A 22755-nucleotide genomic window follows, 5' to 3' on the forward strand; every position below is an offset into this window, starting at 1 on the left:
ATTGGATATATTTAAGGGTGAGATTAACAGATTCTTGATTAGTACGGGTGTCAGGGGTTATGGGGAGAAGGCAGGAGAATGGGATTGAGAGGGAGAGATAGATCATCCATGATTGAATGGTTGAGTAGACTTGATGAGCCAAATGGCCTAGTTCAGCTCCTACAACTCATGAATACTTATGAATAATTACGAATAAACCCTTCAGACTTTAGTGCGGCACGGTGGTGCAGCGGTAGTGTTGCTGTCTTACAGCAGCAGAGACCAGGGTTTGATTCTGACTGCAGAGGCTGTTTGTACCTTCTCCCCGTGACCTGCATTCATTTTTGCCGGGTGTACCGGTTTCCTCCCACACTCCAAAGACGAACGGGTTTGTAGATTAATTGGCTTGGTATGAATGTAAAATGTCCCTAGTGTGTGTAGGATGCTGTAAAGGGCCTGTCCCACCAGCATGCGCCTGCATGGGGTAAGCGCGACCTAACGTGGTCGCTTGAGCCGTACGGCCCCGCGGGGCCGGTCCCACTTCGATAGCCGGAGCCGTATGGAGTTGTGCGGAGTTGGTCCCGACATCGCGCGGGGCTCCGAAAAACTGACCATGTTCAAAAATTCCACGCAGCAACAGCCTGCCGGCCCGCAGCCGCCTCGACGCCGTACGTCACGCGCGAACATCCCGCGGACTTCGCTCGAACTGCATGTCACTCACTTGACCCCCGCTTCTGGTTTGGTCGTGCTTGCCGCGTGCAGGCGCATGCTGGTGGGACCGGCCCTTTAGTGTGCGGGGTGATTGCTGGATAGCAGGGGCTCGGTGGGCCAAAGATCCTGTGTCTCTACACTAAATTCTAAACTAAACTAAACTGTAATCACACAAATCTGGGCCTTGACCATGTTAACAAACTGTACATGATGATGACATTTGATATTTGTTTACAGCTAAGGACAAGGGAGAGAGAATATTTGCCATGGCTTATGAGAAACTAATGAAACCAGATGGAACAACCCTTAAAGATGGCGAGCACAATCTGATCTTATACAAGGTAAATGTTCTGGCAATATGTGTACACACGCACACGTCAAAATGTGTGGAATAGCAGGCCTGGGTAGAGTGGGTGTGGAGAGGAAGTTTCCACTAGTGGGAGAGTCTAGGACCAGTGGTCACAGCCTCTGAATTAAAAGACGTTCCTTCATGAAGGAGGTGAGAAGAAATTTCTTTATTCAGAGGGCGGTGAATCTGTGGAATTCTTTGCCACGAAGACTGTGAAGGTCAAGTCAGTGGGTATTTTTATGGTGGAGATAGATAGATTCTTGATTAGTACGGGTGTCAGGGGTTACGGGGAGAAGGCAGGAGAATGGGGTTTAGGAGGGAGAGATAGATCAGCCATGAGGGAGTGGCAGGGTAGACTTGATGGGCCGAATGGCCTAATTCTGCACCTGTCATTTATGAACTTATAAAACGTGTAGACCTGTGAATACAGAGCAGGCATAGGCCTTTCGGCCCATCCAATCTGATCTGGCGATTAATAAGGTCATGGCCAATCTTCAGTTTAGTTTATTATTATTGTCTTCATGTGGAAACAGGCCCTTCGGCCCAACTCTGCCCACACCGACCAACATGTCCCACCTGCCCATGTTTGGTCCATACCCCACCCAAACCTGTCCTATCCATATCTGTTCAACTGATTCCTAAACATTGGGATAGGCCCAGCCTCAACTACCTCCTCTGGCAGCTCGTGCCATACAGCCACCACCCTTTGTGTGGAAAAAGTTCCCTCTCAGATTTCTATTAAATCTTTTCCGCTTCACTATAAATCCACGTCCTCTGGTCCTTGATTCCCCTACTCTGGGCTAGACACACCAGTGCATCTTCCCGAACTGCAGCAACAGCAAGGTTAATTCCTGGGATGGCCGGACTGAAATGTGCTAAGAGAATGGACTGGCTGGGCTTGTACACTCTGGTATATAGAAGGATGAGAGGGAATCTTATTGAAACAAAAAAGATTATTTAGGGTTTGGCCAAGCTAGAGGTGGGAAACATGTTCCCGATGTTGGGGGAGTCCAGAACCAGGGGTCACAGTTGACGAATAAGGGGTAAGCCATTTAGAATGGAGATGAGGAAACACTTTTTCACCCAGGGAGTTGTGAGTCTGTGGAATTCTCTGCCTCAGAGGGCGATTGAGGCAGGTTCTCTGGATGCTTTCAAGAGAGAGCTAGATAGGGCTCTTATAGAGTCAGGGGATATGGGGAGAAGGCAGGAACGGGGCACTGATTGGGGATAATCAGCCGTGATCACATTGAATAGCTGTGCTGGCTCTAAGTGCCAAATGGCCTACTCCTGCACCTATTGTCCATTGTCTATTGTCTATAATAACTGCAGCATCTACAGTTCCTCCCTATACATTGATTTCAGATTGTTGAGTATCTCCTGGATCGTTCAACTTGCCTGTAAAGTTCCAAACATTTGAGAGAGTATAAAACATTTGAGAGAGTATAAAACATTTTCTTTTGAAGTTGTGAAGTTGATCCATGAAAGATTTCATTGCGACGCATCCACGCTGTGAGTAGGCTCGTGAGTTCCTAGTTCTAAGGTACATTAAAACCAGAGTGATTAACAATGCAGATGAAGGCCATCATTCCGAGTTCCTCGTACCCTCCTTGTAAGTGACGAAAGAAGAAGTTAAAAAAAGGTTGATGAGGGCAAAGCCTTAGACGTTGTCTATGTAGACTTCAGTGCCTATATGAAAAAGTTCCGCATGGTAGGCTGCTCAGGAAGGTTCGATCCAGGGAGAGCTAGCCGGCAGAGTGGCACGATGGCACAGCAGCAGAGTTGCTGCCTTGCATCGCCGGAGATCCGGGTTCGATCCTGACTGCAGGTGCTGTCGGTACGGAGTTTGTTCATTTTCACTGTGACCTCGTGGGTTTTCTCTGGGTGCTCTGGTTCCCTCCCACACTCCAAAGACGTGCAGGTTTGTAGGTTGATTGGCTTCTGTAAATGGTCCCCAGTGTGCAGGATAGTGCTCGTTCACAGGTGACCGCTGGTCAGTGTGGACTTGGTGGGCCGAAGGGTCTCTGTCTACGCTGCATCTCCAAAAGTCTCAAGTCTAAAGACTGGGCAAAAGGCCTGTTTCACTTGGGCAACCTAATCCGCGAGACCTGGCAAGTTTGCCCTCGACTCATACTCGCAGCATTGTCGACACGAGGTTGTAGGAGGTCTTTGTAACTCTCCATCATGCTCAAGAGTGGTCTCCTCGTACTCGAGGCCTCAGCTAGGTCGCAGCTTTTTGTTCAATATGTTAAAAAATGCCCGCAAGTAAAAAAAGGTCGCCATGGAAAAAATCGATACTTTTTTACTCGTAGGTTTAGTCGTAGTAGGTCGTAGTAGATCGGCATGTTAGTCGTAGGTAATCGAGGGTAGTTGTAGATAGTCTTCATCATAGTCGAAGGGAGGTCGAAGGAGATCGAAGGAGTTCGCCTTCACTCTCCACTGTTCGGTGTCCAATTTTGCCGAAGTTAGTCGAAGCTAGTCGTAGCTGGACTTCAACAAAGTCGAAGGAGGTCGGAGGAGGTCTTCTACATAGTCGAAGGAGGTCTTCAACATGTCATTTTTCTAAACTCTTCTAAACTCGCCAATTGGGTCGCCCAAGTGGGACAGGCTCTTAAAGACTCAGCTTTATGGAAGGAAGCAGAGGGTAATGTGGACGGCTGTTTTGCGGACGGAGGCCTGTGACTAGTGGTGTGCCTCAGGGTTCAGTGCTGGGCCCATTGTTGTTTGTGATCTATGTCAATGATTTGAGTCATTGAATCATTGTATTGGGGGCACCGGCCTGTATGGGTATGGCTGCCCAGCCTGCAGCTGTCTGTTTTTTCATCTCTTTTGTAAATTTTCAGTTAGTTAAAGTGTTTTGTTTCTGGAGCTGTTTCTGCGGGGGGGGTGGGGGGGGGGAGGGGGGGGGTAGGGGGAAACTACTCTTCAGGATCTCTACCTGGTCGGAGAGGCGGTTTTCCTCCGGGCTGCACCTTCGACCCGTCCACGCGGCCTACCAGCGCGTCTGGAGCGGCGTTTCCTGTCGGGACCGGCCAGAACTTCGGCTTCGGCGGCGGCCCAGCGCTGGAGCACTATTGGGGAGCGGAACGGGCGATTCCTTGCCCGGGTCGCCACGCTGGAACTGCGGTGAGTTGAAGACCGCTGATAAAAAACATCGTGGAGCTGCGAGTCTGTGGAGCGGCCAGCCGCGGGCGGCGGCGCTGACTTTAACATTGGGTGCTTGGGATCTCTCGCCGAGATCGTCAGTGGTGGAGCTCCATCCAGCGCGGCCTGTCGGCTTCGGAAGCCGCGGTCTCCGGTAAGGATGCAGCCGTTCCAGGGTTCCCAGGCCGCTGTGAGGATTCTCCCGACCTCGAAGTACCATCACCCGGCGAGAACGGCCTGGAACATCGGGCCTCCGTAAAGGCAACTGCGGAGGCCTCAATAGGCCCGACTATGGGTGGACATGGGGATGGGGACTGGACATTGTGCCTTCCCTCATAATGGGAACCATTGTGGGGGGATGTTCTTTATGTTAAATTTCTTTATTATTGTTATGTCTGTATTCTTTTTTTTGATGAGCTGCATTGGCAACAAGCATTTCACTACACCTAGGTGTATGTGACTAATAAGGAACCTTTGAACTTTGAACCTTTGAATGAGAATGAGATTAGGAAGTTTGCGGATGACAAGAAAGTGGGTGGCATCGTAGGGAGCGAGGACGGTTGTCAAAAATTGCAGCAGGTTCTTGATCATTTTGTAGCTAGCCTGAGGATAGGTTAATCGAGTTCAACATGAATAAGTGCAAGGTGCAAGGTGGTGCATTTTTGGAAGTCAAATCAGAGCAGGACCTTCACAGTGAACAGTCGGGCTCTGGGGAGTGTTGTAGAGCAGAGGGATATAGGACTGCAGGTACACAGTTCCTTAAAAGTGGCGTTACAGGTAGCTCGATAGCGTGGTCAATTTCCTTATTTTAAAATAAATGATTCTTCATCGCTGCTTCTGTCACCCGAGGGGACAATCTTTTTCCGATTCACTTTATCAAAGCCCTTCACGGTTTAAAAAAAGCTCTATTACATTTCCTTTCACCTCTCTCCTACACATGAAATAGCCTCACAATCTGATTCCCCCCTTTTCCTAGTGATTGTTCCCTCCACGGCAGCATCCAGATGAATAACCTACACCGCCAACCCTCTGCAAGATGCAATGTTTCTTCCAGTGTTGGATAAGTCAAATGAGAACACGGGGGTTGTACAAGCAGCCAAAATGGCATTTAGTACAAATGTATCATTCATTCTTGTCTCACGCAGAAAACCCCTCAAGGTTCCTTTTTTTATCTACGCTCACAAGTCCGTACTTGCGGGCTGTGGGTCTGCGTTCTGTAACACAATTCTCCCATGGCCCATGAGTGTTGATTAGGTTCCAACATGAAGTGCCAGGGGGCACATCGTCACTGTATGTCACGTTGTCACTGTATATCATGTTGTCACTTGCGGGCGGAGCACCAAGGCAAATTCCTTGTATGTGAATACTTGGCCAATAAACGTATGCATTCATTCATTCATTCACACCGGCCTGTTTCCCAACCTCCGACACAGCAGCCTATTAATTGGTGCTGCATTGACATAGGAGGCACTCCACACACGGAAGGTGGGGAGCTCAACCCTGTGCAATTCTCTGCCTCAGAGGGCGGTGGAGGCTGGTTTTCTGGATACTTTCAAGAGAGAACTGGATAGGGATCTTAAAGATAGCAGAGTCGGGGGATATGGGGAGAAGGCAGGAACGGGGCACTGATTGGGGATGATCAGCCATGAACTCATTGGATGGCGGTGCTGGCTCGAAGGGCCGAATGGCCTACTCCTGCACCTATTGTCTATTGTCTATTTATTTGAGTTTACATTGAACATAGAACAGAGTCATACAGGATGGAAACAAGCCCTTCAACCCCCAACTTGCCCACACCAGCCAACATGTCCCAGCTACATTAGTTTACAGATACAGCGCTAAACCAGGCCCTTCGGCCCACCAAGTCCGCGCCGACCAGCGACCCCTGCACACTAACACTATCCTACACACACTAGAGACAATTTACAATTACACCAAGCCAATTAACCTACAAACCTGCATGTCTTTGGGGTGTGGGAGGAAACCGAAGATCCCGGAGAAAACCCACGCAGGTCACGGGGAGAACGTACAAACTCCGTACAGACAAGCACATGTATACAATTTTGGCCACCCTGTTCTAGGAAAGATGTTGTCGAGATGTTGTCAAACAATGTTCTCTGCTGAAGCGTTTAAGAAAGAACTGCAGATGCTGGAAAAATCAAAGGTAGACAAAAGACTCAGATTAGACTCAGACTGGAGAAACTCAGCGGGTGAGGCAGCATCTATGGAGTGAAAGAATAGGTGACGTTTCGGGTCGAGACCCTTCTTCAGATGTTTTTAAGTTCTATGCTGATAAACTTTGTTTTACTTCATGTTGTCAAGATGGACAGGGTGCAGAGAAGATGAGGATGTTGCCAGGACTCGAGAACCTGAGCTACAGGGAGAGGCTGAGTAGGCTAGGACTCATTGGGGAGCAGGAGGATGAGGGGTGATCTTATAGAGGTGTATAAAATCATGAGAGGAATAGATCGGGTAGATGCACAGAATTGCTTGCCCAGAGTAGGGAGATTCACGAAGCACGGGACATGGGTTTAAGATGAGGGGAGAAAGATTTATTATGAGCCTGAGGGGCAACTACTTTTACACAAAGGGTGGTGGGTGTATCGAACGAATTGCCAGAGGAGCTAGTTGAGGCAGTGACTATCCCAATGTTTAAGAAACATTTTGACAGATACTGTACATGGATAGGACAGGGCCAAGCATGGGCAGGTGGGACCAATGTAGATGGGGCATGTTGGTCGGCGTGGGCAAGGTGGGCTGAAGGGCCTGTGTCCACACTGTATGACTCCATGACTCTATAACTCTGAGAAGCTTTTGGACACATCCCTATGTTTATGGGCTATGGTGAATCGATCTTATTGTAGTTTATGGGAGATTAATTCACGTAGATGACTTGCATGCTTGTCAAATGGACTCAATCAATGCATTGCAAAAATAATTGATTCGCTGCAGGAGTAATGCACTACCGGGGAGCTCAGGTCAAGAAAGGCGCTATATAAATGCAAATTCTAATTTTATTCCAAATGATTGTGACCCGGTGTTCACAGCATGTTTGTCATTCAGCGAGGCGTATGGTGATTGTGTGCAGCTGAAGTTGTCCCAGCAGTGTTTAGTATAATTTAGAGATACAGCGTGGAAACAGGCCCTTCGGTCCACTGGGTCCGCTACAAAGTTTAATGCGGATAAATGTGAGGTTATCCACTTTGGTAGCAAAAACAGGAAGGCAGATTACTATCTAAATGGCGTCAAATTGGGAAAAGGGGAAGTACAACGGGATCTGGGGGTCCTTGTACATCAGTCTATGAAATTAAGCATGCAGGTACAGCAGGTAGTAAAGAAAGTGAATGGCATGTTGGCCTTTATAAATAGAGGAATCGAATATTTGAGCAGAGGTCCTTCTGCAGTTGTACAGACCTCTAATGAGACCATACCTGGAGTTTTGTGTACAGTTTTGGTCTCCTAATTTGAGGAAGGACATTCTTGCTATTGAGGGAGTGCAGCGTAGGTTTACAAGGTTAATTCCCGGGAGAATGGAGCAGCTGGGCTTGTACACTCTGGAGTTTAGAAGGATGAGATGGACTCACATTGAAACATATAAGATTGTTAAGGGCTTAGACACGCTAGAAGCAGGAAACACGTTCCCAATGTTTGGGGAGTCCAGAACAAGGGGCCACAGTTTAAGTAAGAATAAGGAGTAAGCCATTTGGAACGGAGACGAGGAAACACTTTTTCTCACAGAGGGTGGTGAGTCTGTGGAATTCTCTGCCTCAGAGGGCGGTGGAGGCAGGTTCTCTGGATGCTTTCAAGAGAGAGCTAGATGGGGCTCTTAAAAATATGGGGAGAAGGCAGGAACGGGGTACTGATTGGGGATGATCAGCCATGATCACATTGAATGGCGGTGCTGGCTCGAAGGGCCGAATGACCTACTCCTGCACCTTTTGTCTATTGTCTATTGACCAGCGATCCCCATACATTAACACTATCCTACACACACAATAGGGACAAATGTTTTACATATATTCCAAGCCAATTAACCTACTAACCTGTACGTCTTTGGAGTGTGGGAGGAAAGCGAAGATCTCGGAAAAAACCTGCCTGGGTTTTCTCCAGGTTCTCCGGTTTCCTCCCACATTCCAAAGACGTGCCGGTTTAGAAACATAGAAACGTAGAAAATAGGTGCAGGAGGAGGCCATTCGGCCCTTCGAGCCAGCACCGCCATTCATTGTGACCATGGCTGATCGTCCCCTATCAATAACCCGTGCCTGCCTTCTCCCCATATCCCTTGAATCCACTAGCCCCTAGAGCTCTATCTAACTCTCTCTTAAATCCATCCAGTGATTTGGCCTCCACTGCCCCCTGTGGCAGGGAATTCCACAAATTCACAACTCACTGGGTGAATTCACAACTCTCTTGGTTTGTGGGTTCTCCAGCCTGACGAAGGGTCTCGACCCGAAACGTCACGTGTTCTTTCTCTCCAGAGATCCCGCCTGACCCGCTTAGTTTCTCCAGCATTTTGTGCCTATCTTCAGGTTAGCAGGTAATTGGCTTCTGTAAATTGTAAATTGCCCCTAAGTCCTGTCCAAAATGTTAGTGGAGGTCTTTTATGTGGTGGGTGGGGGTGGGGAAGGGGGAAACTTTAATTCTTAGTCCCCTACCTGGTCGGAGAGGCAGCATCCCTCCGAGCTGCTTCTTTGCCCCGTCTTCGCGGCCTACCATCGAGAATGGAGCGGCGTTTCCTGTCGGGACCGGCCGGGACTACAGCTTCGGTGGCGGCGCAGCGCAAGGACACCATCACGGAGCGGAGCCACGGAGCGGGCGATGCCTTGCCGGGTCGCCATGCGGTAAGCTCCGGAGCGCTGTGGCCGTCGATCCCAACATCGCGGAGCTGTGGCTGCGGGCATCCGGCCGCGGGCGGCGCTGGATTTGGAGCGCCGCGGAGCCTGGGATCGAGTTCGCCGGGGTCGGAGTTCCAACCGGCGCGGCCTGAAGTCTACGAGTGACCCGGTCTCCGGGGAGGAGGCAGCCGCTCCAGACTTTCCAAGCCGCTTGAGGAATTGTTTCACCCGACGCCAGTGTTCCGTCTTCACGGCAAGAGGGCCCTGAAAATCATCGGACTGGCTGCACGGCCACAAATGGGCCCCGACCTCGGGTGTTTCACAGAGGAAGAGGCCTTAACATTCTGGTGCCTTTCCCCACAGTGGACATTTTTGATTCTGTTGTGGGGGGACATTTGTGTTGAACTCTATGATGTGTTGTGTCCATTTTCTTTCTTTCTTTCTTTTTAACCTTTTTCTATGGTTTGTATGTAAACTTATTATTTAATTTATGTAAAGCACTTTGGTGTCAATGCAAGTTGACTTAAAATGTGCTATATAAATAAAACTTACTTACTTACTAGTGTGTAGTGTAGTGCTAGTACATGGGGTGATCACTGGTCAGTGAGCCGCTGGGCACTGTTTTCACGCTGTATATCTCAAGTCTACACTACAAATATACATGTGATATCCGTGGTCGTAAAAAAGAACAGTGTGCTTTTGGAATAATTTTATTGTAATATTTAATCCAATTAACATTTAAAAAAGCAATAAAGAATGGAACAACGATTTACTAGTTAGAGAGCCTCACATAATGATTGTATATTGCACAATTGTGTATTAACTGTAATTCATGTCTGTTTAGATTTAATGTGATGCAAATCAGAATTAATGAGTGGGTAGGTAGAGAATTGTAGGGGGGGAGGGGGGGTGGGGTGGGGGTGGGTGGGTTAGTTATAGGTTTCTGCGTCTATAACACCTACCCCACCTCCCCACAGCAGATTAATTCCATCTAATGGTTTGCCTAATTGTCAAATTAAGAATAAGGGGGGGAGGCCATTTAGAACGGAGATGAGGATACATCAACGATTTGGATGAAGGGATTCAAAGTAACGTTAGCAAATTTGCAGATGACACAAAGCTGGGTGGCAGTGTGAACTGTGAGGAGGATGCTATGAGGATGCAGGGTGACTTGGACAGGTTGGGGGAGTGGGCAGATGCATGGCAGATAAAGTTTAATGCGGATAAATGTGAGGTTATCCACTTTGGTATAAAAATAGGTAGGCAGATTACTATCTAAATGGTGTCAAGTTGGGGAAAAGGGAAAGTACAACGGGATCTGGGGGTTCTTGTACATCAGTCTTTGAAAGTAAGCATGCAGGTACAGCAGGGAGTGAAGAAAGTGAATGACATGTTGGCCTTTATAACAAGAGGAGTTGAGTATAGGAGCACAGAGGTCCTTCTGCAGTTTTACAGAGCCCTAGTGAGACCACACCTGGAGTATTGTGTGCAATTTTTGTCCCCTAATTTGAGGAAGGACATTCTTGCTATTGAGGGAGTGCAGCGTAGGTTTACAAGGTTAATTCCCGGGATGGCGGGACTGTCATATGCTGAGAGAATGGAGCAGCTGGGCTTGTACACTCTGGAGTTTAGAAGGATGAGAGGGAATCTAATTGAAACATATAAGACTGTTAAGGGTTTGGACACGCTAGAGGCAGGAAACATGTTCCCGATGTTGGGGGAGTCCAGAACCAGGGGCCACAATTTAAGAATAAGGAGTAAGCCATTTAGAACGAAGACGAGGAAACTTTTTTCACAGAGAGTTGTGAGTCTGTGGAATTCTCTGCCTCAGAGGGCGGTGGAGGCCAGTTCTCTGGATACTTTCAAGAGAGAGCTAGATAGGGCTCTTAAAGATAGCGGAGTCAGGGGATATGAGGAGAAGGCAGGAACGGGGTACTGATTGTTGATGATCAGCCATGATCACATTGAATGGCGGTGCTGGCTCGAAGGGCTGAATGGCCTACTCCTGCACCTATTCTCTATTGATAGACACAAAATTCTGGAGCAACTCGGTGGGACAGGCAACATCTCTGCAGATCAATCAATCAATCAATCTGATTTATTCATCACATACACAATGAACTGCAAGTGAAATGAATTTGTCAGCAGCGGTACAATCAAAAAGAACACACAATACACAATCAAAATGTAACACAAATATTCACCACAGCATTCTTCACTGTGGGGGAAAGCACAAAGTACAGTCAGTCCTCCTCCATTGTTCCCCCATGGTCAGGACCACAAGCCTCCGAAGTCGCCACTGCGGGGGCCAGAAGTACTGGCCCTCTCGTCTAGAAGGTAAGTCCCGAATGGATGCTTCCCTACCAGAGACCGCTGCTTCAGGATGTTGAAGGAACAGGTGACGTTTCGGGTCGAGACCCTTCTTCAGATTTTTCTCGACATTGAAACGTCACCCATCCCTTCTTTCCAGAGATGCTGCCTGTCATAGAAACATAGAAAATAGGTGCAGGAGGAGGCCATTCGGCCCTTCGAGGCAGCGCCGCCATTCATTGTGATCATGGCTGATCGTCCCCTATCAATAACCCGTGCCTGTCTTCTCCCCATATTCCTTGACTCCACTAGCCCCTAGAGCTCTATCTAACTCTCTCTTAAATCCATCCAGTGATTTGGCCTCCACTGCCCTCTGTGGCAGGGAATTCCATAAATACACAATCTGGTGAAAAAGTGTTTTCTCACCTCAGTCTTAAATGACCTCCCCTAAGTGTTATAAATGACTTGCCCCTTATCTTAAACTGTGGCCCCGGTTCTGGACTCCCCCAACACCAGGAACATGTTTCCTGCCTCTAACGTGTCCAAACCCTAAGACTGTGGCCCCTGGTTCTGGACTCGCCCAACATTGGGAACTTTTTTCCTGCATCTAGCTTGCCCAGTCCTTTTTATAATGTTTCTATAAGATCACCCCCTCATCCTTCTAAACTCCAGTGAATACAATCCAAGCCTGTCCCGCTGAGTCACTCTGGCGTTTTAGTGTCTGTCTTTGGTTGAAAGCCAGCATCTGCAGTTCCTTCCTCCACATCTGGTCAAATTGATGACGGCTGGCCATTAACAATCGATGGCACACCTTCTCCACTCAGGCAGGACCAATTATCCCGTTGCTGACCCGAGCGGTGCCTGCAATCAATCTTTCCTTCACCCCTGGAGCCAGGGAAGGTGCGGAAGGGACCAGTTGAACCATTAAGCCCGACCAGGGAAGACTGATTGCTCCCCCTTGACGTCCAATTAGGCGATGATATGCTGGGCTCCGGAGGGAAGTTGCTCTGTGCGGCTACTGTGAGTGCCCAATTAGAGAGGTTGTGTTGCTCAACTCCCCGGAGAGCGGCTCTCTCTGCACGGGACCATGAGAGCTGGCTTCCTCTCCGTGCAGTGAAGGAACAGTATTAACCACACTCACAATGCAACGGGGTCTTTGTTAATGAAGGAGAAAAGTAGATTTCTTCAGAGTGCAGACTTCCGACATACAGCCTGGAAACGAGCCCTCCCTGCCGACCTGCGATCGTCACCTACACTAACACTATCCTACACACTAGGGACAATTTACAGTTGTTAACAAAGCCAATTAACTCACAAATCGCAGGGACACTGGCCTTTCACACTACCGATAAAACTGAGGGTTATCATGTATTTATTAAGACTTCAGAGATCTTCTTTCGTTTGGAGTGCACAGCCTAAAGTTGTTGGACAACTTGTTCTATTTGATCTTCCGTTTGTGCACGTCGAGTTGATTGCATTAGTCGAAACAGGGCGGACCACGTGAAGGTTGCAATCTTCCACCCTACTCTAGAGATCTAGTGTGGAAACAGGCCCTTCGGCCCACTGACCAGTGATCACCCCATACACTCCCACCTAACCCCATTCTCCTGCCTTTACCACATAACCTCTGACACCCGTACTAATGGGGTTCCCAACTGTCCCGTATTAGCCGGGACATCCCATATATTGGGCTCAATTGGTTTGTCCCATAGGGAACCGCCCTTGTCCCGTATTTAACTGCTACTACAACGGAGACGAGGAAACACTTTTTCACAGAGTGGTGAGTCTGTGGAATTCTCTGCCTCAGAGGGCGGTGGAGGCCGGTTCTCTGGATGCTTTCAAGAGAGAGCTTGATAATGCTCTTAAAGATAGCGGAGTCAGGGGATATGGGGAGAAGGCAGGAACGGGGTACTGATTGTGGATGATCAGCCATGATCATATTGGATGGCGGTGCTGGCTCGAAGGGCCAAATAGCCTCCTCCTGCACCTATTGTCTATTGTCTATTGTCTATTGTCTATTGTCTACTACTCGGGTCGAGGGGACTGTCGGGTCAGAGCGCTGCGTCCAGCCCCGCATCACCCGTCCCGATGTAGTGCAGCCCATGGAGTGCAGCAGCAGCAGCAGCAGCAGCGCCTCGCTCGTGGCCCCGTCGGTCGGTCGGCAGCCCGGCCAGCTGTCCGATCTTCAGACCTCCGCTTGCCGCCGACACCACCACCACCCCCCCTCCTTCTCATGGCCCGATCATCGGTTCACGAGTTGGATGGGGCGCCGGACTTGGCGTGCAGCAGAACACGAAGCCCAGCCGGCGGGCCAGCTGAGGGACTTTGGCCCGGGAAGCCGGACTGTGCGAGCGACGTCGAGCGGCCCCGGCCAAAACTCAACTGTGGGCTTTGTGTGCAGTCCAGCACCCGGGCCAACTCATCATTCACCCAGCCACAGCCGAGTCGGTCAACGAATTGCCCCGGACTTGGTGACTTGGATGGTGCCCGGTCTGCTTGGATCATCGAAAAAAATCAACATTTAAAATTCCCAGCACAGTTTCTACTGAATGTGTATCGCTTTTATACCATTGTAAAGTCGAAATATCGTAAGTCGAAGCATAATAGGTCGTGGAGCCTCTGTAGTCTGTAATCACCAGAGGGCACGCTTACAGACAGATCCTAGATCTGATACAACAGCGTGCGTGCGTGCGTGTTGCATGTGCTGTAGATGCCACGCACCAGTGATTCACCCATCATCCAATCACAGGCTCCCTTATCGCGCATCAGTTGTACGCTATATTTTGCCAATTCCTGACAAAACAAACAGTTTCAGTAAAGTCTGGTGTTATTCGGATTGGCGTGTGTAACCATGGATAAACCTGCACAAAACAAAAGACTGTGCAGCTGTAACAAGCAATGGGTGACTCGACGAAGGCTTTCTGTATTTTGTGCCGTCGGTAATTTGTCCCTTATTTTGACCTTTTGTCCCTTATTTGGGAGTGAGAAAGTTGGCAACCCTGCGTACTAATCAAAGATCTATCTATCCTCAAACTCAACAGCGATAAGACAGAATTCCTCCTCATAGGCACCAAATCCACACTCAACAAAATCAATAACCCCACTCTCACCATCGACGGCACCACTGTCTCCCCATCTCCCCAGGCCCGCAACCTTGGCATGATCTTTGATTCCACCCTCTCCCTTGAGCCTCACATCCGCCATGTCTTTAAAACCTCCTTCTTTCATCTCCGCAACATCGCCAAACTCAGACCCTCTCTCACACCCCCCGCTGCTGAAAGACTCATCCATGCCTTCATCTCCTCCCGACTGGACTACTGCAACTCACTTCTCCTTGGCATCAGCTCCACCTACATCAACCGACTCCAACTGGTCCAGAACGCAGCCGCCCGACTCATCACCCACACCAAATCCTGGCATCACATCACTCCAATCCTCAAACAACTTCACTGGCTTCCCATCTCCCACTGGCTCACTCACAAAATCCTGGTCCTCACCTACAATCTTGGTCCCACCCCCTCTCCACCATCTGGCCCCCCATATCTCACAGACCTCCTCTCCCCCTACCAACCCTCACGGTCCCTCAGATCCACATCAGCTGGTCTCCTCTCCATCCACAAGTCCAACCTCTGCAGTTTTGGGGACAGAGCCTTCTCCAGGGCAGCTCCCAGGCTCTGGAACTCCCTCCCCCAACTGATCCGCAATTCCGTGTCCCTCACCATCTTCCAGTCCCGCCTCAAGACCCATCTCTTCACCTCTGCCTATCCTTAGCCCCACGTCCCCCTCCCTTTTCATCTGTGCATGAATTGACTCATACTGTGTTTTGAATTGAATTCTGTCTTTACTTTGTGTACTAGTCATGTCTCTACTATTTATTTAATTCCCCTTACATGTTTTTCCTCAACCTGCTAAATTTTTGTAAGGTGTCCTTGAGACTCTTGAAAGGCGCCCATAAATAAAATGTATTATTATTATTGTTATTATTTTCTATCTCCGCCTTAAAAATATCCACTGACTTGGCCTCCACAGCCTTCTGTGACAAAGAATTCCACTGATTCACCACCCTCTGACGAAAGAAATTCCTCCTCATCTACTTTCTAAAGCAGGGGTGGGCAACCTTATTCTGCATAGGGGCCGGGACGCATGTCTGTGAGCGGATGGTGGGCCACATCTATCACATGTTCACATATATCCGGCCCCTTCGAGGATGCCACCTGGTTACGGGCGCTCACCAACATGGTGAACCTACGGACCGTTGCCTTGGCTGCGTCCTGAAGACGGTGGCTCAAATGGTCGCACTCACTCGTCCCCGGCCTATTGACAACCCCGATCCCCACAGTGAAGCGGAGACACAGAAGGTGCGCGGCCGTGCTGGCGGCTTTGCTCAGGATGCGGTATAGCCTGAGCTCGATGGCGTTTGGCGCTCGTCGCAGCTCGCTGCTCGGCACTACTCAACGGTCCGCCATTGTGGCCGCCAGCGCAGGTCTCCTTGTGTCCTTGCGTCACCGCGCCTGTGCGCCGCGGCCTCGGGCCCGGGAGGTGACGGACGTTTGTGGTCCGGATGAGTTCGGGTTACGGGCCGCATTCGGCCCGGGGGCCGTAGGCTGCCGACCCCTGGTTCAAAGAAAACATCCTCGAAGTCTGAGACTATGACCTCTGGTCCTTGACTCTGCCACTTGTGGAAAGATCCTCTCCACGTCCAATTAATATATGACACACAATCTGAGTGCGGAACGCTGTGTATCAGTTTATTTGCTAACCATACACTTTCCAACCACAGGGTGACAGTAGGAAGCTTGAAGATGCCTCCATCTACCTGAATAATCTGTCCAACAAGTCGATGAGCGACCAGAAGGCGAGCCAGGCTTCCTCGTTCCGAAGCACCGGCGGAGGTCACCACATATGTTCGCGGGACAGCCTTCAGATTTCCACCCTCGTCTGCTCCACCAAACTCACACAGAACGGTAAGGTCCCTGTCTCCCCACATCAGCGAACTCTCCCCCATCAGGCAAGAGTTGTTTACCTGCGGATCGTAAACAGAAATCGGAAGAAGAAGGGGCTCGACGCAAAACCTCACCTATTCCTTTCCTCCAGAGTTGCTGCCTGACCTGCTGAGTTACTCCAGCACTTTGTGCGTCTATCTCTGGTGTAAACCAGCATCTGCACTTCCTTCCTACACATTTTAGAGAGGGAAGTGTGAAAACGCACACCTCCAGATTCAGGGACTGTTTCTTTCCAGCTGTTATCAGGCAAATGAATTATCCCACCACAACCAGAGAGCAGTGCTGAACTAATCATGTCTGACGAATCTTATAGAATTTTTCGAGGATGTAACTAGTAGCGTGGATAGGGAAGAACCCGTGGATGTGGTGTATCTGGACTTCCAGAAGGCTTTCGACAAGGTCCCACATAAGAGATTAGTATACAAACTTAAAGCACACGGCATTGGGGGTTCAGTATTGATGTGGATAGCGAACTGGCTGGCAAACAGGAAGCAAAGAGTAGGAGTAAACGGGTCCTTTTCACAATGGCAGGCAGTGACTAGTGGGGTACCGCAAGGCTCAGTGCTGGGACCCCAGCTATTTACAATATATATTAATGATCTGGATGAGGGAATTGAAGGCAATATCTCCAGGTTTGCGGATGACACTAAGCTGAGGGGGCAGTGTTAGCTGTGAGGAGGATGCTAGGAGGCTGCAAGGTGACTTGGATAGGCTGGGTGAGTGGGCAAATGTTTGGCAGATGCAGTATAATGTAGATAAATGTGAGGTTATCCATTTTGGTGGCAAAAACAGGAAAACTATTATCTAAATGGTGGCCGATTAGGAAAAGGGGAGATGCAGCGAGACCTGGGTGTCATGGTACACCAGTCATTGAAGGTAGGCATGCAGGTGCAGCAGGCAGTAAAGAAAGCGAATGGTATGTTAGCTTTCATTGCAAAAGGATTTGAGTATAGGAGCAGGGAGTTTCTACTGCAGTTGTACAGGGTCTTGGTGAGACCACATTGCGTACAATTTTGGTCTCCAAATCTGAGGAAGGACATTATTGCCATAGAGGGAGTGCAGAGAAGGTTCACCAGACTGATTCCTGGGATGTCAGGACTGTCTTATGAAGAAAGACTGGATAGACTTGGTTTATACTCTCTACAATTTAGGAGATTGAGAGGGGATCTTATAGAAACTTACAAAATTCTTAAGGGGTTGGACAGGCTAGATGCAGGAAGATTGTTCCCGATGTTGGGGAAGTCCAGGACAAGGGGTCACAGCTTAAGGATAAGGGGGAAATCGTTTAAACCCGAGATGAGAAGAACTTTTTTCACACAGAGAGGGTGAATCTCTGGAACTCTCTGCCACAGAGGGTAGTCGAGGCTAGTTCATTGGCTATATTTAAGAGGGAGGTAGATGTGGCCCTTGTGGCTAAAGGGATCAGAGGGTATGGAGAGAAGGCAGGTACGGGATACTGAGTTGGATGATCAGCCATGATCATATTGAATGGCGGTGCAGGCTCGAAGGGCCGAATGGCCTACTCCTGCACCTAATTTCTATATTTCTATGTTTCTATGTTTCTAACATTACATCCCAACTTCTATGTTTCTAATATCTACCTCATTGGTGACCCTCGGACTATCCTTGACTGGACTTTACTGGCTTTATCTTGTACTAAATGTTATTCACATTATGCCCTTCATCAAGTATCTGTACACTGTAAATGGCTCGATTGTCATAATAAGGTCATAAGGTCATGAGTATTAGGAGCAGTATTAGGCCATTCAGCCCATCAAGTCCACTCCGCCATTCAATCATGGCTGATCTATCTCTCCCTCCTAACCCCATTCTCCTGCCTTCTCCCCATAACCTCTGACACCCGTACTAATGAAGAATCTATCTATCTCTGCCTTAAATATATCCACTGACTTGGCCTCCACAGCCTTCTGTAGCAAGAAATTCCACAGATTCACCACCCTCTGACAAAAGAAATTAGACCTCATCTTCCTAAAAGAACGTCCTTTAATTCTGAGACTGTGACCTCTAGTCCGAGACTCTTCCACTAGTGGAAACATCCTCTCCACATTCACTCGATCCTGGCCTCCCTACCTCCCTGCAGCTTAACTTCACTCCATTCTTTAGTATGTTGAACCAAGTTCTCATTAAATAGGAATGGCTATAGGAATCCCAATCACATTGACAACCTTTACAGACTGCAGGGAAATACACCTCTACTTTTGATATGGAACCTCTTAAATGCCACTGTTGTATTTGCCTTCACCACCACCTCTGGCAGCGAGTTCCAGGCACTCACCACCATCTGTGTAAAAAAAAAGCCTGCCCCGCACATCTCATTAAGTCGTAACATGATACAGTGTGGAAACAGGCCCTTCGGCCTAACTTGCCCACCCCAGCCTGCAATGTCCCAGCTTCATTAGTCCCACCTGCCAGCTTCTGGCCCATATCCCTCCAAACCTGTCCTATCCATGTACCTGTCCACCATGTTTCCTAAACGTTGCTATAATCCCTGCCTCAACCACCTCCTTTAAACTTAATCCCTGCCCCTCTCACCATCAATTTCTGCCCACTATGCTCCCTGAAAAGGTGATGGGCGCAGATTAAATTGTGAATAAGAAGAAAAAAAAAAAATCCAAATGAGAAGAAAAGAAAAAAAAACAATGCAAAGAGAAAAGAGCTAAGTAATAACATATTAGATTGTTAAGGGCTTGGACACGCTAGAGGCGGGAAACATGTTCCCGATGTTGGGGGAGTCCAGAACCAGGGGCCACAGTTTAAGAATAAGGAGTAAGCCATTTAGAACGGAGACGAGGAAACACGTTTTCTCACAGAGAGTGGTGAGTCTGTGGAATTCTCTGCCTCGGAGGGCGATGGAGGCAGGTTCTCTGGATGCTTTCAAGAGAGAGCTAGATAGGGCTCTAAAAATTAGCGGAGTCAGGGGATATGGAGAGAAGGCAGGAACGGGGTACTGATTGGGGATGATCAGCCATGATCACATTGAATGGCGGTGCTAGCTCGAAGGGCCGAATGGCCTACTCCTGCACCTCCACTGCCCTCTGAGGTAGAGAATTCCACAGACTCACCACTCTCTGTGAGAAAAAGTGTTTCATCGTCTCCGTTCTAAATGGCTTGCTCCTTATTCTTAAACGGTGGCCCCTGGTTCTGGACGCCCCCAACATCGGGAACATGTTTCCTGCCTCTAGCGTGTCAAAGCCCTTAATAATCTTATATGTTTCAATGAGATGCCCTCTCATCCTCCTAAACTCTAGAGTGTACAAGCCCAGCTGCTCCATTCTCTCAGCTGGCCTTGTGTCGTATAGTGTACAGGATGATCGGCGGTCAGTGTGGACTAGGTGGGCCGAAGGGCCTGTTCCCATGCCCTATCTCTAAACTGAACTGAACTCAAGGGAGTGCACTCCCATAAGCCAGCACAGGCTCAATGGGCTGAGCGGCCTGCTGCTTCTGTCTGTACTGTAATAATTTGCCTGGCCCAAGAAATTCATAAACTCGCCCACCCAAGAACACGTGGAAAAAAGCAATAATCTCGTTAATCTAAATTGCTCTATTTTATATCTTGTAGTTAAAAATCTGTTGTTTTAATATGGTCATATAAATTTCATTAGCACAAATAGAATGTTATGGAGGAGAAACAATGACAGAATTAATCTAACCAAACGAATTGAAGAGATGGTGGGAATATCTCCAGTGCAGTGGCGTTTACATTTCATAAAGAAACACTGCCTCAGCTATAAAGTGCTTTGGGATATCATGGGTTTGTAAAAAAAAACACTCTATGTAAACAGCAATCTTTCTTCCTTTTACCTCTGCGCTGGCAGGGGGATTGGAATTCACTGCTGGGGGCTTGAGCATTAACCATTATCTAACCTGAACATTACTAGCTCTGGGGAAGAATGTAACAGGCCATTAAAATAATGCAGTCGCCAAGAAATTCAAAAAGGGATTTGCAATAAATTGCTTCGCATGGATGGGTGAGAAGGGGAACATTTTCCACACACAGGGAGTGTTAAGGCAAATAGTATTGATCCATCAATATTGAAGGGAATCGAGAACTAGATGGTGGGACTAGACAGAGAGAGAGAGAGCTAGATAGGGCTCTTAAAAATAGCAGAGTCAGGGGGATATGGGAGAAGGCAGGAACGGGGTACTGATTGGGGATGATCAGCCATGATCATATTGAATGACGGTGCTGGCTCGAAGGGCCGAATGGTCTACTCCTGCACCTATTGTCTATTGTCTATTGACTATATCCCACCACTGGTCGCATCTTGCCATCTCCACCCCTAAGGGTCAGGAACATTACCTATCCATGTTCTCCACAGGTGCTGCTTGACCCTCTGAGTTACTCCAGCACTTTGTGTCTTTTTTTTGTAAACCAGCATCTGCAGTTCTTTGTGCTTCCCGTACTGCACACTTATCCTTGTTCATGGATAGGACAGATGTAGAGGGATATAAACCAGAAGGCAGGCAGGTGGGACTAATGTAGATGGGATATGTTGGGCGGCGTGGGCATATTGGCTTAAAGATAGACACAAAAAGCCGGAGCAACTCAGCGGGACAGGCAGCATCTCTGGAGAGAAGGAATGGGTGAAGTTTCGGGTCGAAACCCTTCTTCAGACCCTGTTTCCACACTGTATGACTCTATGACACAGGAGCAGAATTAGGCCATTCAGCCCATCGAGTCTACTCCGCCATTCAATCATGGCTGGTCTATTATTTCCCTCTCAACCTTCTCCCCGTAACCCTTGATGCCCATTCTTACCAATCGCCCTTACACATTGCGGGCCGAAGGGCCTCTTCCTATACTGTACCACTTCATGTTCCATGTTCTATGTTAACCCACAGTTGAGAACAGTAGAATACTTTGTCCGCGGCTTGCAAAGTAGGTTATAATCTCTGTTTTGTTTTAATCTGTCTCCCGCCTGCAGTGGACCTCCTGGGCTTGCTAAAATGGCGCTCCAACATCAGGGCTCTGAACGAGAACCTGAAGAAGCTGATGAAGGTGGATGGAGGTGAAGTCGTCAAGGTAGGTTACAAGCCATTCGACCAAATGATTCATTTCAGAAGGAAACTGCAGATGCTAGTTCACACTGAGTTCACACTGGGACAGGCACTTGCGCATCTATACTTTATTTTGACAAAACACATTTACAATTCCACTACTGGACCTAACCACCGTGGGTTCAATCCTCATATAGAAACGTAGAAAATAGGTGCAGGAGTAGGCCATTCGGCCCTTCGAGCCTGCACCGCCATTCAATATGATCATGGCTGATCATCCAACTCAGTATCCTGTACCTGCCTTATCCCCATACCCTCTGATCCCTTGAGCCACAAGGGCCACATCTAACTCCGTCTTAAATATAGCCAATGAACTGGCCTCAACTACCTTCTGTGGCAGGGAGTTCCACAGATTCACCACTCTTTGTGTGAATTTTTTTTTCTCATCTCGGTCCTAAAAGACTTCCCCCTGATCCTTAAACTGTGACCTCTTGTTCTGGACTTCCCCAACATCAGGAACAATCTTCCTGCATCTAGCCTGTCCAACCTCTTAAGAATTTTGTAAGTTTCTATAAGATCCCCCCTCAATCTTATAAATTCTAGCGAGTACAAACCAAGTCTATCCAGTCTTTCTTCATAAGACAGTCCTGACATCCCAGGAATCAGTCTGGTGAACCTTCTCTGTACTGCCTCTATGGCAAGAATGTCTTTCCTCAGATTAGGAGACCAAAACTGTACGCAATACTCCAGGTGTGGTCTCACCAAGACCCTGTACAACTGCAGTAGAACCTTCCTGCTCCTATACTCAAATCCTGATCTGCCTGATCGAGGCCTCTAGCCTTGTCCAAGCAGAGACACTCCAGAAGGTCACGCAGTCGCAAGCGTTCTCCCAGAAGATCGACTCAGGACCTCGTAGGAGCGGCCATTTATAGGTCCCTGAACCTTGAGGGGCCGAACCGCAGGGTGGTCTCTATACAGTCCAATAACAGATATCAATTAACACAGTACATGATAGACATTTCCCTGACCCAATAATACAGTGACTAATACAATGTTTTCAAACGGTGCTTCCCAAAGGAAACAAACATCGCAACATGTGCCTTGATATGCAAGAAAACCAGACAAGGCTCAATACTTAATCCAATCAACATCTAGCAAAGTAAAGCTTTGCAACATTATATACAATGAGTATGTCTGGTTTGCATTCATCCAATCCATTCCATGCAATTTGCACCTAATTGTCGGGGTCTGCAGATGTTTCCATTCTATACCTGCAGTTCTTTTCTAGGCTCGAGACAAACAGGCTGGTCCTATTTCTGCAGAAGGCACATTTAAATTGACCAAATGGCCTAGCAGCCCAGAAGCCTTTACTCAATTTTAGTGTCCTGGCCTCTCCAATTTGGCCAAA

At 48.4% G+C, this 22755-nt stretch overlaps 1 protein-coding gene across 1 annotated transcript in view; it reads left to right on the forward strand.

The window, feature by feature from the left end:
• Positions 1-21372, forward strand: part of LOC129715704 (dedicator of cytokinesis protein 2) — a gene marked incomplete at its 3' end in the record, with an annotated part of 264879 nt that extends 243507 nt beyond the window's left edge. Inside the window, exons 17-19 of the mRNA XM_055665562.1 lie at positions 928-1031; positions 16106-16289; positions 21275-21372. Of these exons, the coding sequence (XP_055521537.1) occupies positions 928-1031; positions 16106-16289; positions 21275-21372 (386 nt within the window). The remainder of the gene's footprint in view (positions 1-927; positions 1032-16105; positions 16290-21274) is intronic.
• Between the last annotated feature and the right edge of the window lie 1383 nt (positions 21373-22755).

Source organism: Leucoraja erinacea, unplaced genomic scaffold, assembly GCF_028641065.1.
Source record: "Leucoraja erinacea ecotype New England unplaced genomic scaffold, Leri_hhj_1 Leri_133S, whole genome shotgun sequence".
NCBI classification, from domain to species: Eukaryota; Metazoa; Chordata; class Chondrichthyes; order Rajiformes; family Rajidae; genus Leucoraja; species Leucoraja erinaceus.